General features: G+C 33.1%; 1 protein-coding gene across 3 annotated transcripts in view; it reads left to right on the forward strand.

Annotated features, from left to right (window-relative positions):
- Window positions 1–2,593: 2,593 nt before the first annotated feature.
- LOC120346107 (E3 ubiquitin-protein ligase HUWE1-like) overlaps window positions 2,594–14,666 on the forward strand; it is a 79,072-nt gene continuing 66,999 nt past the window's right edge. For all 3 annotated transcript variants that reach the window (XM_078115234.1, XM_078115236.1, XM_078115235.1), the window contains exons 1-13: window positions 2,594–2,728; window positions 3,499–3,632; window positions 4,516–4,681; window positions 5,205–5,357; window positions 5,493–5,555; window positions 5,860–5,985; window positions 6,795–6,963; window positions 7,706–7,815; window positions 8,666–8,843; window positions 10,021–10,181; window positions 11,843–11,996; window positions 12,382–12,564; window positions 13,448–13,601. In XM_078115234.1, coding sequence (XP_077971360.1) covers window positions 2,684–2,728; window positions 3,499–3,632; window positions 4,516–4,681; window positions 5,205–5,357; window positions 5,493–5,555; window positions 5,860–5,985; window positions 6,795–6,963; window positions 7,706–7,815; window positions 8,666–8,843; window positions 10,021–10,181; window positions 11,843–11,996; window positions 12,382–12,564; window positions 13,448–13,601 — 1,796 coding nt within the window. In that variant the 5' untranslated portion in view covers window positions 2,594–2,683. The remainder of the gene's footprint in view (window positions 2,729–3,498; window positions 3,633–4,515; window positions 4,682–5,204; window positions 5,358–5,492; window positions 5,556–5,859; window positions 5,986–6,794; window positions 6,964–7,705; window positions 7,816–8,665; window positions 8,844–10,020; window positions 10,182–11,842; window positions 11,997–12,381; window positions 12,565–13,447; window positions 13,602–14,666) is intronic.

Genomic DNA, 14,666 nt, shown 5'->3' on the forward strand with positions numbered 1-14,666 from the left:
TCGACTGCCATCCAAGTACCCCTGGAAATCTTCTCGTGAACTCCTGGGGGTTTGCGAACTCCAGGTTGAGAACCCCTGTATTACAGTATGAAGATTTGATTATTTTACGAAGTGACGACACAGTTCTACTTCGAGACTGCCTGCAGAATTTGTGAGCACCGTGGAATGATGTATATGGAGAGTGTTGAGAAATATATATTTGCTTTTCAGTATTTATAAATATAGAAATCTTGAAATTAGAAATCTTGAATTGTGAAACACGAAACTACCAACCTACATGTACCGTGTTTCCCCAAAAATAGGCTCTAGCTAGCCTGAATTTTGAAAATGATTTCAATATGAGCTCTCTCCTTAAAATAAGACCTAGTCAATAACGCGAATCTTTTTTTGACTTAGCAGATAGCAAGAAATCTCTCCTACACGTTTTAAATAATTGATAATCTATGTTATGCAGTTTTTTTTTTGAATAAAAACGTGTTATTTATAAGTGAATGGATATCGATTTTCTTATTTTGTATATTTTAAAATTTAATAATTCTCTACATTGTAATTTTGTATTTGATAAATGAAAATAAAAGACATCCCCCAAAAATAAGCCCTAGTGTTATTTCTCGGAGAAAAGTTTAAAAAATACCCAGTCTTATTTTCGGGGAAACACGGTAAACAACTCTTATTGGACACGTAGTGGACATAACGATCGTTTCAAAATTTTGTTGTTATTGTTATTATTTGTCTCCGTCAACACGTTTTGAAGAAATTGCTTTTCTTTTCGAATACTAGACCAATTGCTTTAATATTTTCAGTGGTTAAAGAAAAAAATTTTCTCCAGAAGGCTATTAGTTATTTTTTTGACGTCATCAAAATTATGTGACTCTACGTGTCCATATATTTGAGCATAGCTCTCTTGTTTAGTATTCTAATTTTTTTGCATACTTATTTATTTTTTTGTTTACTATATAATCTATCTAAATTTCCTTTCTTATTTCTAACTTTATTATAGCGCTGTGGTGGTGTGTGTGCGTGTGAATGGATTCAATAATTTTATGTAATTGAACACGTACCACTTTTTTTTATCAAAACCTTATACCGGTACGTTTTAAATCTTATCCAAGGTTTTGTTTGCTCTCCTGATTTCATAATCAGTTTTTATTTATTTATTTTCAATCAATCATTTATCGCCTTTGGTCTAATTATGGAGTCGAAATAAACTTATCTTACTTATCTAAATATCAGCAGGTTATTGTGAAATAAACGGCTAATCCGGAGTTACCCGAATATACGACTCCTTAAACTCTCCACGAGCATTTATTTTCTGCCAAATTGACTATAGTCACTTTGTTTTCTGCAAGCCTTCACCACTTCACTCCCGGTGGAATCGATTGGGTTGGGTTTGTGGCGCTGCGGCATGGAGAAGACTCAGGATGAGTGGGTCTGTTACAACTTTACGACGTCGCTAGGGATAAGTAATGTGTAACCCGTTAACCGCCGTCGCATGGCGAGGGGTCCATGGCGAGTTAGCCATCCCGGCTGCCCGGGGGATAGGAAAGACGGATTAATCATCTTGTCAACCACAGCCAGACAGCCTTGAAATCTAAAAAAATTAAAATCTTACTTATCATTCAAACATATTTTGTTGAGCTTGTTTTGTCACTCTGTCACTAGACTAGGCCTATACGGTATGCTATATAAATTCAGAAATTCTGTGGCTGCCAGAATGTGTAAACTCATTTCTAAATTCAAGACTTTTAAAAATGTAAATTTCTGAATCTGTTACCTGGATGCTTCAGTGCTTTGTGATTTTTAAATTGTTTTATCTGCATGTCTAGTTCAGATAAACCATGAATATTGGGGTCTGGTACAGTGAGTACCAACATGTACTTCCAATTGGGCTGGCTCGACAATTTTTGCATATGACTGTATGCCATTCCTAACCCCCACCTGACTATTTTGTCTAAAAATTATTTCACTGCGACGTCACAGTGACGTAATAAAACAGTAAGGCCCTCCAAAGTATACGGATGGTCGTCCAAAACGTGCAGACGATCACCTGAAATCAAGCAAGCTCTCGTTTGCTCTTCGCAAGATCCCGATATGAGAGAGATTGTTAATGTTAGTGAGTTCCTTATCATCGACACGGATGCCATTTCGGGTGATTGTACAGTTGTAGCTATACTTTGGCACGCTCTATGACATGATTGTGCCATCATAGTGGCGTAATTTTTGGATGACATAGTAGTGTGGGGGTTAGGAATAACATATGCGAAAATTGTTATGCAACTTTCACTGGAAGTACTTGTGGTACTGAATTATTCCCGACCTGATTATTTAACATAATTTTTTTGTGTAAAGTGTATCAATCCTTAATCATACTTCTCAGTCCTTATCAGCGAGCTTTTCCTCAAACTGTCAAATTCATCCCTAATCATAATCCTAGTCGGCCATCTTTTCTTCAAAGTCATAACGTTCATACTGTTATACCTTTCTTCGAGGGAAGTGTTGGATGTTATATGTATCTGTATATATATATACTGTAGTTCAGTAAAGTATCATGAGCATGATTATTTATTTATCCCTTTATTTTGTATTGTGAACTTAGATTATAAAGACACAATGAAATAAAAACTGTTGTCATAATATAGGCCTACTTGATTTAAAAAAAAAGATTTGGAATTAATAATCGATTATGAAGATCGATTCTGCAAAAGCGAAAAAATGTGTCAGTGAAGTGGTTAGTATTGCAATCTATTTATTTTCCTTTTCTAATTTTTGTACAAATTGTACAGATCTTTTACTATTACATCTCGAATTGATGTGAGGGCTCATACCTGGGAATTTTAATGTGCTGCAGTTAATGGCCATGTGTTTACCACAATCACCTAACTACTGAACTAAGTGGGAATTTCTGGGTTCAAACCTTGATCAATACAGTGGTCAAGACCCAGTGTCTAGTAAGGCCCCCGAACCAGGAGTCAAATCGAGTCTCCGCATTTAAAGCTTGAGTCCCAAGTTGAGACGAGTCAATGCTATTTCAAGTCACAGGTCAAGCCAGAATTTTAGTGAATTTCATAAACAGCAGTAGCCTCCATCTTGCGTCAAACTAGAATTTTATCGGGTATTGACAAACACCTCAACATCTATGCAGCCTCTTTTGAGTTATTGTTGGAACAAGCTAGTAATTTTTTTTAGTTTTTCAATTCATTGATCCACATTGTAACTTTTTTGTTTGCTACTTCAAAGCTTTCAAAATTATCTTTGAGTCCTACGTCAAGTCTCTCAGATAGATAGTCGAATTTGAGTCGAGTATTTTTGTTGATATGAGAATCTGATGACTGCTAATAAATCACAGCAGGTCGAATCTAGTCGAATCACTGGCGCGGGTCTTTTTAGCACTGCTTTAAAAATTAGATACACTATTTTTCATCTCCTTTTCGTCTCGCCCTGAATATTTTTATGATTTAATATAGACTTTTTAATCAATGATAATACTTAATTTTTTAGCCGGCAGACTGCAAGGCATTGATCGATAAGCTTCTCAGCTCAGATGATGAAAAGTTATGTGAAATATTAAATGCTACTAGTTGGTGGACTGTGGGAAAATGTGAACTCTATCATTGGGTTGAAGTACTGAACAGGTTTGGTCCATATATCCACTAGGTATACTTGTTCTTGTTCATTCCTTGTGAGACATATATTTCGTGGCCAAATTATGATATGCATTTGTGCTTGATTAGAGTGGCATGTTGATAACTACTACTTTTTTCTCACTCCCTATATGTTAGCGAATTTGTATGCACCAACTGCAAGGATATTGCAGCAAAAATGAAAAATGGCTATATTGGGTCGTTTAAAGCAGTGGTCAGCAACCACCGGGCCGTGGCCCATCGCCGCTCTGCGGAAAGGTCACTACCGGTCCGCAGAAAGGTGACACAAAAACGTACAATGCCATTGGTATCTTTATGTGAGGTTGGGTTTTCAGAATGGCAACTACAAAAACGAAAGATCGAAGTCGGCCAAATGTAAAAAATATGTGATGTGAATAGTATCACTTTTGTTTTTGAACGCATATAATTTATAACATTAGATTAGTTTGTTTGTTTAAAGGTGGTCCGCCAAGGTTTTGGTCAGGCTTTATCGGTCCGTCACTTAAAAAAGGTTGCCGATCAATGGTTTAAAGGTCTCATACCCCACTTTCACAGATTTTATTTTGTGATATTGCGTCTTTTTCAAACAAGCAGTTTACAACATGTTGTCACAAAATAAAGTTTGTGAAATTGTAATGCAAGATATTTGAACCATTTAAATAATACGTGTGAATTCATGATATCACTGTGAAAATATAAATGTTGTCGAAAGCAGCAGTTTTAATGATTTTAATTCATGAACCATATTTTTAGATTCATTTTATTTTATGTCCAAACTGAATTATCTGGGGAATCTCATAATAACAGACAGTTACATTTCATGTCCAAATTAGTATTTTTTTTATCAATATTGATTTATAATATGTGTATTCAGGTTTGATAGCATTTTGCAATCTGCTTCTACTCAAACATCTGGTTCAGTTTGGTCACTTGCAGCGAATGCTGATGAGAATTTACAGAAGCTCACTCTTGCTGTTCTTCATTTTACATCACTTTTAATCGAATATAGCTTCTCTCGTCATCTTTATAATTCTATGGAGGTTTGATAATGTTCTACTTTCTTTTCAAAATAGCAGATAATACGAGTACAGAAATCTTGATTCATAGTTGAAAAAACATTCTTCCAAAAATTGAACCATAAGAAAATTTTCATATATGACATATTTATGCACATTTTGCTCAGAACAAGGCACTTTATAAGCAGCCACAATTAGATAAAGATCTTCTTGTTCTAACTCATTAGAGATATTCTATTTAACTCAGCGATTAACGTTTTCCTTAGACTTCACTTCTAAAAATATGGACAATGTCATATTTTATGAGTTAGCTGCTATGATATCGCTTTCTCAAATTGATTCTTGTGAACAATGCTGAACTATTGGTTATTGCACCATTTGAATTGTTGATAACATGTGCATAAATAAGTATCACAATTAAACTGAATGAGTAAAGTGTGTTCCACATAAATCCAAAATATAATTTTTCCCTTAAAACAGTTGTAATTCTCTCCTGTTAAATTTTTTTTGTATTTCCCTCATGAAGCTATATTTTTCTATTTTTCAGCATCTCGTAGCCCTTCTTTCATCATCAAGTCTCGACATCATATTATCCGTTCTCAATCTTCTCTACGTCTTCAGCAAACGTTCCAATTTTCTCTCTCGACTATCTGACAAACAGAGATTGCCGTTGTTAAAAAAGTTGGGCTACTTAGCTGAGGTATATTGATCTTGTCACATTTATACTCCTTTCACTGTATGGTATTTAAATAGGAATTTATTTATATATTATGTCATAGTTCAGTAATCTAAAGTTCTTTAGTATATTGCTTCGATTATTTTTTTCTCTTTCTAGAACTGGGGAGGAAAAGAATATGGTTTTGGTCTTGCAGATGCTGCATGTGACATGCCTAAAACAGTCAGTATACTTAACTACTACTATTGCTTCTTTGTTTTGCTCCCAATGCATTTTATTCTTGGGTATACATATCAATAATGATTTTTACACAAAAAAATATTACATTGTATGATTGGAGAGTATTACTCCACACAAATGTATTTCTGTAACGTTTCACCTTGTGTTACATTTTAGATTATATTTGAATTAGGAATATTTACTGATTTAGAATTATACTTAGCATAAACTACCAATAATAGATTTATTGTTATCATGTAAACATAATTTACAGTATTATCAGTTCTAACTTTATTATTTTTTTTAGTCTTACCCGAAGAATTCGACAACTCTACATTATGAGTTTTATTCTGAGCAGACAGGAGAACAATCTGAAACAAGTGAAAATGCAAGAAGCATGTTGTATTGTATTCATATTGAAAATGTGGATGAGGTTGGTTGTAATATTATAATGGAATTTTCTGTTTTACTTAGAAAACAGTGCAGTGCAGTTATTTCGCTCTAATTTAGTAACAGTAATGTTCTTATTTTATCTGTCTTTTATTTTGTGTTCGTTTAAAATATAGCTTATGTGACTGAAACAATGTTGAATTTTTGGATTTTTTGTTTGATATGGAAACTCCTATTTGAAATATTGGTTAAATAATTCTGTGGGTATGTACCATGTTTCCCCAAAAATAAGACAGGATCCTTTTTCAATTTCCTTTCAAAAAATAACATTACGACTTTCATTTTCATTTATAAAAAACAAAATTACCAATTGAAGAATTACGAGATTTTCAAATATACAAAATATGAAACCAATATCCATTTACTTATACATAACACGTTTTTATTTAAAAAAAAATTCGCTCTATCGACTACGTCTTATTTTTAGGGGAGGGCTTACCGGTATGTTGAAATCATTTTTAAATTTTAGTCTAGGTTTTATTTTCAGGTTAGATCTTATTTTCAGGGAAACACTGAATGATTTATTTAATCACCTCTTTACTGATATCAAATGATTGTCGAATTAGCATTAGCATTAGGATATGCTTTTCTGCTATGTTTCAAAGTATAGTGGTGATTTTTTACGGTTCGAATAGTATAATATCCAAATTATTATTATGTCTTTGTCATTCTAGATAGGTTCCAGGTTTATCTGGAACTTTTTCTCTTTGGGTATTTTGCCACAGATCAAAAGAGTGACGATATAAAATGAAAAATATTTATTTCTTTATCCTTGTTTCAACTCTTTTATAGCTTGATTCGAATCCTGCAGAGATAATGGATTCATTGTTGCAAATGTATCCTGTACCAGAAGATAAAAGAATGCTTCTTTACACACATCTGAGACTTGCTTATAGTTTTTCCAAAAGAAATCTTCGATTGAAATGTGTTCAAGCAAGACTTCATGCAATATCAGTGTTAGGTGATTGTCAATTGTTGTCATCTAGATACCGGTATATCTAAATAGCTATGCTACATTCAATATTTCATATTTGTATTTACGCAAATATCGCTAAACTTGCTTCGTTAGCTTAATAGTTTTTATTAAATAAAAAATATGATAATTGTCTAATTAGGAAACTTAGCATACTTTCTTTTAGCTATACTTTTGAAGTTTCTATATTTTTGTGTAATCTTGATAGGATAGTATTTACATATTTATCCTGGATCATCTCCTCTTGTCCTGTCTTGTCGAATGAATAGACTTTATGGTGGAGGAAGCCGTAACCAGCCAGCGGTTACATTACCCACTCTACATCGGCGGGGAGTCCAGCAATCCTCTCGCACATAATTATCCCCCCACAGGATTCCCAGCGTTTTCCTAATGCTTAGCAAGATGTGCCACACTGCGAGCCGTATTCTGTCCTACAAGTACAGAATTAGATTGATAGATTACACGTCTAGCATTGAAGTTTGCAACACACTTGGTTGCATTGCTGTGTTTATGTAATAGGTTTGTGGATTTGAAACCAGTGAGGCTAGGTCATGTACTATGATATTGTTACACAGTATTTCTTGGGCTGATAACCAGATAGAGTGATGATAGGACTTCTTTTCAGGCCGTATTCATATATCCTGTTTTAATCAGGATCTAAACTATTGAAATCTGATTGTTGACAATAGATATTTCAATAGAAAAGGATTTTTTTTGTTATATTTTGCAGTGTATATGAATAGCCTGCAAAGTGTGTCAAATAATTTGTCGAACATTTTATATCCCGGATTCATTGAAGAGTTGGTCGATATTCTACAAGTAAACGATGGCAATATTGTGGTATGAATATTGATTTTGATGTTGTTGAAAGTCATTATACGTTCACATTATGAAAGTAATTTGACTTAATATATAAGGTTGCTCATTTTCTCATTTGAAGATTTAGAATTATTGACTTGAGTAATTGCACTATATTTTAAATTTCCTCCCTGTTCATATTAATATTGATTCTAGAATATTCTGAATTTTTTAATGATATGACATGATACACTAAAAGCTTTGGGACCTGGTATCTTTGATTAAAGTCCAAGTTCACTTTTGGGACATAGAGTAAGAGTTGGTATGGTACACAGATTGATAAGATTCTGATCTTTCCAAATAATGTGCCATTTGATAGAAGTGAGCACTGAATTTTTCGGAAAGATAGCCCGATGTATGGCTACATAGTGGAGCAATATTCATAGAAATATCAAAATTTTGAGTGAAATATCACGCTACAGGACACTTATAATTTAAAAGAGAAAAAAAAGTAATAATCTTTTAAAGGCTTCAACCATCTTCAAATACTTAGAATTTAAAATCGGTCGAACCGTTACTTTAATAAAGAAAATTTTTTTAACACAAATTGTTGCCCCGACAATAACAATCACAAAAACAATTCACATGTACACCGACTAACTATCCAATAGTACCTATAGTACAGAGATATAGGTTTCCCGATCTCGATATATCAGGTTGATCTTGCTATTGATTGGCGCAGAACCTTCCATAACAATCATCATGGTTGTTACAATCTTACAAATAACATAAGGTCGATTATTTCGCAACCCATCGAATTTTCAATCAATTTGAGCCATCAAATTCACTTTTCTCTTATTTATCTGTGATGCCAAACTACATACCCTTTCAGGACATAAAGGCTGCGGCTCTGAGGACATTAACGTCTATTGTTCATCTTGAATGTAGAGACAGGACACCGAGAGTTAGTACTGTTGTTGATGCAACTGGTGTTGCGCAATACCATGGATTTTTACCAGTATTGGTTCGAAGATGCATTCAGAGCATGACTGACAAGGAAGGGAAATCTGGTAGGACGGACGAGTTTTTGGAATCAATAATTTCTAAGCATAAACCTGTGATACTGGTCTACCATATAGCTGTTTCCTTGACACTGTTAACTTGATTTAATTCAAGTCTTGTCACTGTATAACCTGTTATTTCTGTTTCAAAGATAAGTCTATATATAGATCTTCATTTGTTTGTGGTCGCTTGTAACTCTTCAAATATTTCTTTTTCCTCCTTTATTTGAGAGCCTGAGACTTTATTTCTGTATTTGGGCCTAGTATAAAATTCTAGTAATAAACGAGTTTTGTATGTGAAGTTTGTTATGGATAGAACAAATAGGAAATCTACTTTCGTTGGGGTTTGGTTCAAAAAAAGTTTGGAATCTGAATATTTCAGATTTGAAAGATTTCTGATAAACAGTACTGTTTTTAGTACAATTTGCTATTCAAAGATGATTTTGCTGCAGTTATATGCAGTCTTATTTTGAAGCTAAATTTTAGATTATCTTATTACTTAGATATGAAAACAGCCGAGTAGACCCTCTTGTTGTTTAAATAGCAGTGTTATTTATGCAGCAGTTTAAGCAATTAAATCTGAACTGTTTTGTTCTAACAACTTCATTACCTACAATTTAACATCATTCTTAATAAAAAGTATATATACGAAAGAATAATTTAGCAAAAACTGTTGTCACTTTATTGCAGTTTACCTGTTTCTGAAGTTTTATTTTATTTTATTTGGAGAAGTTAAAATATGATTTTATGAATGTGTACAAATATACTTATCATTTCATGGTAAGAGTTTTTCATGATCATCACTTGTGTACCACTATCGGCGCTCCCGTAGTATGTGCAACAAGAGGGCGGACACCTGAACATAGTATGTGTACCAGGTTAGGGTTAGGCAATAATTTTATTCCAATTTGCCTTCTGTTAGTTCTATTACGAGTTCTGAGACTACCCAAGTGACGTAGTATTATTTGTACCTGAAATTATGGCCTAACCCTAACCTGGTACATATACTACGTTCCGGTGTGGCCATCTTGTTGTACATACTACGGGAGTACCCAATTATCTACTACAAGTACTCTTGTGACACCTGCCACTTTCAGATCCAAACTAGGCAATTTACGAATTTAAGGAGAAGGAACTCAATTGAAAATAGATTTCAATTATCGTTCTTTTTTGTTCTAATATTTAGATCGGAGTGAGTTTGCACCCAACTTTACAACAGCGTTGTTTTCATTTCTCTATCATTTATCAAGTTATGAGAGCGGGGGTGAGGCATTAGTGCAGAGTGGAATGATGGGTCCATTGCTGAATGTTGTCATCACTATGGGAGACCAACAGGAACAAACAACAGTAAAATTTTCCTACTTTTAAAACTGTTAAACACTTTTATTCATCATAAAATGTTGTCACGGTTAAATGTTGTCGCCATTTTATCTTGCTTAGTTAGTTCTTACTGGATGAATAGGTCAATGAGTTTTATAATGTCAGAATGATGTATAGAAAATGATTATGAGCAAGAAATCAAGTATTTTTAGGATTCTCCATAAACTGCAGCTTTGATTAATATTACTGTTCTTACTGATTTGGTAATAATTTGATGATGTAATACGAAATTGGCGAGTCACACATAAATTTTGCAGAGCGTTTTTCCCTGGGGGAGCAAGACAACAAGTTTGGATATCTCCCGCTTAACTTTGATATTTTTATAAATCCCTGATATTTATCGGAAGTATGAATCAATGTAAAAAGATTAACACTAATAGCTTTGTCAATCTATTTTTTGTGTTATTTTTGATGGGTTAATTATTAGGCCACTATTTTATAATATCAATCTAGATATCTTATTTATACCAGCATGTTAGATACTATCTAGTATGAGCATGATGACATTTTGAATCTATGATTGTGGCTTTTCTGTCACTTTTCTTCCGTAATTATATTTAGGGATAAACAAACTTCAGGTGCCTATTTATAAGGTTCGGTGGGCACTGAACGCAATATGCGTTCTTTGCTTTAATACTTCAATGCTTATAGTCTGGTAATTTAATTTTGGAAGTTTGAGGTATATTTAGACTTTCATATTGTATCCTGCATTTATTATTCCGCAATACATATTTATCTATGAATTCCAGTGAAAAATATAAGTTTAGTCTAAATTAGTTTGGGTTGGTAATATATTTTGATATTGAATTGTATGACTATGAGTTTTTCATTTCTGATTTACCTAACAATTAGTAGGAACAATTGGTTTCAGCGAAAGTCAAATTAAATAATTGAGAATGTTTGAAATCAAAACAATTACCTCAAACAAAATTTTGAATTGGTAATTTGTTCTTTTATTGAAATTTATAAATATGTTTATCATGTGCAAATTGCAAAATTTCTTTCTAGGCATCAACTTCCTTGTTTATTTCCTTATTAACATTTGCTAATCAGCAAGATGTCAAAGGTCACAATTGAAAATTTAGTAGCCGCTATGACACCTTTCAGCTCAAGACTCATTTTCATCCATGTTTCCAAAATAAGCTCGTTTTCATGGGTTTGCTATCTATCTATCTGCAGCCTATTTGTATTGGAAGTTTAGGTATAAATCAAATAGGTGATATTGTCTCCCTCCAGTTTGGTTGTGGGAGTAATCGAAAATTGGTTACGAAAAAGCTGAGATCGACTAGGTTAAATTTAGCTATCACTGCTTTTACAATGGAAGTGGTTGAGTGTTTTGAATCAAAATGATGAATATGGAACGTGTAAACCAGTTTGTAACTCGTGAATATGTCTTAAAATAAGCATCAACATTTTTCAGTGGTAAAGTAAAGAAACAATTTTTCTGAAGTCAAGGGTCTAGGAAACATGCATTGTCCAATTCCTCTAATAAAAATATGGTTACTTACACTCTTACAAAATTCTGGTACCAACATATTTGTTATAGAATTTATAATAATTCCATTTTAAATTGAAATCGTTGTGATAAGGGATTTTCAATAATACAATATTGACAATTTTTCCTACAGTTTGTCACTAGAGCGGTTCGGGTGATAGACTTGATAACGAACGTAGAATGGCAAGCATTTCAACAACTCGGAGGTTTGAGAATTTTTATTGATAGATTGGAACATGAAGTTGGGTTGTGTGCAAAGGACACACCACCAGTCAGTACCCAAAAAGGTAAGTTATATAATTCAATATCCTTATTAAGGTAGATAAATATGTTATGAAACATGAGTAAAATATTTCACTTCCATCTATCTCAACCTTTTTACTAAGTAAAGATTGCAGCTGATTCATCAACCATTTGCAGCTAGTTTGAGAATAGAAAATGATTTTCATCTGTTTGAAGCTTCAAATTCTGTTGCCTCTGTTCAAATCATAAATGTTATAGTTTTACTGTCAAATTATGCTTCCAGTTCCAATTTACCGTGCAATTCAAGTTCATTTCGATATTTGTTTTCGAAATGTAAGAGAAAAATTCTAGTATAAGCTATTTTCTATAAGCATTCCAAATATTTTCAATTTTGTGCAGTCGTAATCATATTGAATGTGATTTTATCAGGTATTCAGTGTCAACCACAGCGAGCTGCTTTGTTCAAATCTATTTTGAATTTCCTGAAGAAAGCCATGTCTTACCATGTATTTGGTGATGAGGTTCGACACATTATGGATGGAAGCCTACCTAATTCACTAAAACATATTATCAATAATGTTGAATATTATGGGCCATCATTATTCTTACTAGGTAAATTTTTGATAGTTCAATTGCATGACTGTATTTAAATAAACAGAAAGCAGATCTGAAAGTAAATCTATGTGTTGAATTTATGACAACAATTCTTTGTATTTGCTAACATTAAATAATTTGGCTGGTTTTTGTCCTTGCGCATGTTTGCGTTGTAATAAAAGTGTCTGGGCTCTGTTGGGTATCCACGGTACATCTTTTTATCTGAAAAGATGACATATTACTCTTTTGTGATATGGTTAGGAAATCTGTAAGCTCTGTTTCTTGGGACAAATTCTCAATCCTATATTTCTACTTTTATTCAGATCTGTTATCTGTGCTATTTTTGTAAAATTCAAAAATTCTAATCCTATTATTCTATTTTTGCTCTATTAAAATACAGCTTCACCTATTTTAATTTGGTTTGACGCAATAATTATATCACGATAATTTTGTAAAGTTTTCTATCATACTTTTACTTTAAGAACACTTTACTCAAACAACATTTAAAATCATACCTAGCTAGTTATTGAGGTCTAATAAAAGAACTTATGTCTGGTATCGTGGTTAAATGTATAAGGAAGACAAATTTGTATAATTAGTGAGTTGTGACTGTGAGTTTAAGATATTCGCAAAATAGTATTTTTGTTTCAAACTATCACTTCGAGGCAAATCATAAATTATTGCATGGCTGCATGTATAATTTTAGTTAGAAAAGTCCAGTTTCTTACAGTTTAGGTTTTAATGCATATTTTCTCTGCTTACTGCTATCAACCTTTATAATGATATTATAGAAAATGACTGATTTACGTTAATTTCAATTGGAGTTTAATATGATGTTGGGTGTTCCGCTTTTAATTCGTTCAGAGGATTTAGACATGTTTTGTATTGTTTTTTTTTTCAGCAATGGAAGTTGTCACTGTATATGTATTTCAAGAACCATCTTTATTATCTGTTCTGCAAGATAATGGAATCACAGACTCGATGCTGAATGCTTTACTTGTTAAAGACCCACCAGCCACAAGAGAAGTCCTAGCATCGTTGCCAAATATATTCAGGTAAATGATTTTCTTCTTTGCGAACATAATTTAAGTAGTTAACCAATTCAAAGATCAGCCCAGCAACTTTAGTCCTGTTTATTTTGTTTATATTCATTTTTATTCATGATAAAAATAACATAATCTCTTTCCACGAAATATCAAGTATATATATGAGCTTTCGTTAGACCATAGTCTAACTTCTTTAGATAAAACAAGATATGGCCTAATTATACAGCGAATAATTCATTAATTCATTCATTCATTATTCGCTGTATAATTAAGCCATATCTTGTTCTATCTGAAGAAGGTAGACTATGATCTAACGAAAGCTCATAAATATACTTGGTATTTCGTGGAAAGAGATTATTTTATTTTTATTTATCTTCATAATACTATCTCAGTCACGCATCCTTGTGGCAACAGCCACATACGGATCCGGAATAGAAAGTAAACAAGGAGAAAGGACCTGCAGTTCATTACACAATACCCTAGTACACCCCATATTCATGATAAATCAGGCTTTTTTTCTTTGTAGATATAGGTAAAAATTTAACAAAATCTGCAAAGTCACAAGTTGATCAATTTTTCCTATCCTTTCTCAATATTTTTCTATTCCTTCCTTCCTATAAATGTACAAGGTCTGATGCAGTGGATACTGGGAATCTATATAGTGATAAACATCTCCTCTCCTTAGACTCTCTAAACAGTAACCTATTCTACAACCAATATCCATCATGTTTAGATTCTGGTTATCTATGTCACAATCACTGCCATCATACCCACAAACCTTCAATAAACATATCGCTCAAGAGACCTACCCCGGTGGTATGCAAGAGGCCACAACCTGTCCCACCAAGCCATTCGATGTGGCTTGTCAGCACTCAGATGTTTCCCTGTCTAGCATAAAATCCTAATCTGACAGTTTATGTTTAAAAAGGCACTTACATGGGTAAATAGACATAAGGTTTTTTTGCCATGTTACTGTGTTAAATTGTTCAGTGTTTTCCCGGTGCCTTTATTACTGTAGGGCTAAACAATATCTTTTTTGTGCGGCCCTGAATTTGGTTATGGGGTTCACTGACA

The sequence above is a fragment of the Styela clava genome, chromosome 8 (assembly GCF_964204865.1).
Source record: "Styela clava chromosome 8, kaStyClav1.hap1.2, whole genome shotgun sequence".
NCBI lineage: Eukaryota > Metazoa > Chordata > Ascidiacea > Stolidobranchia > Styelidae > Styela > Styela clava.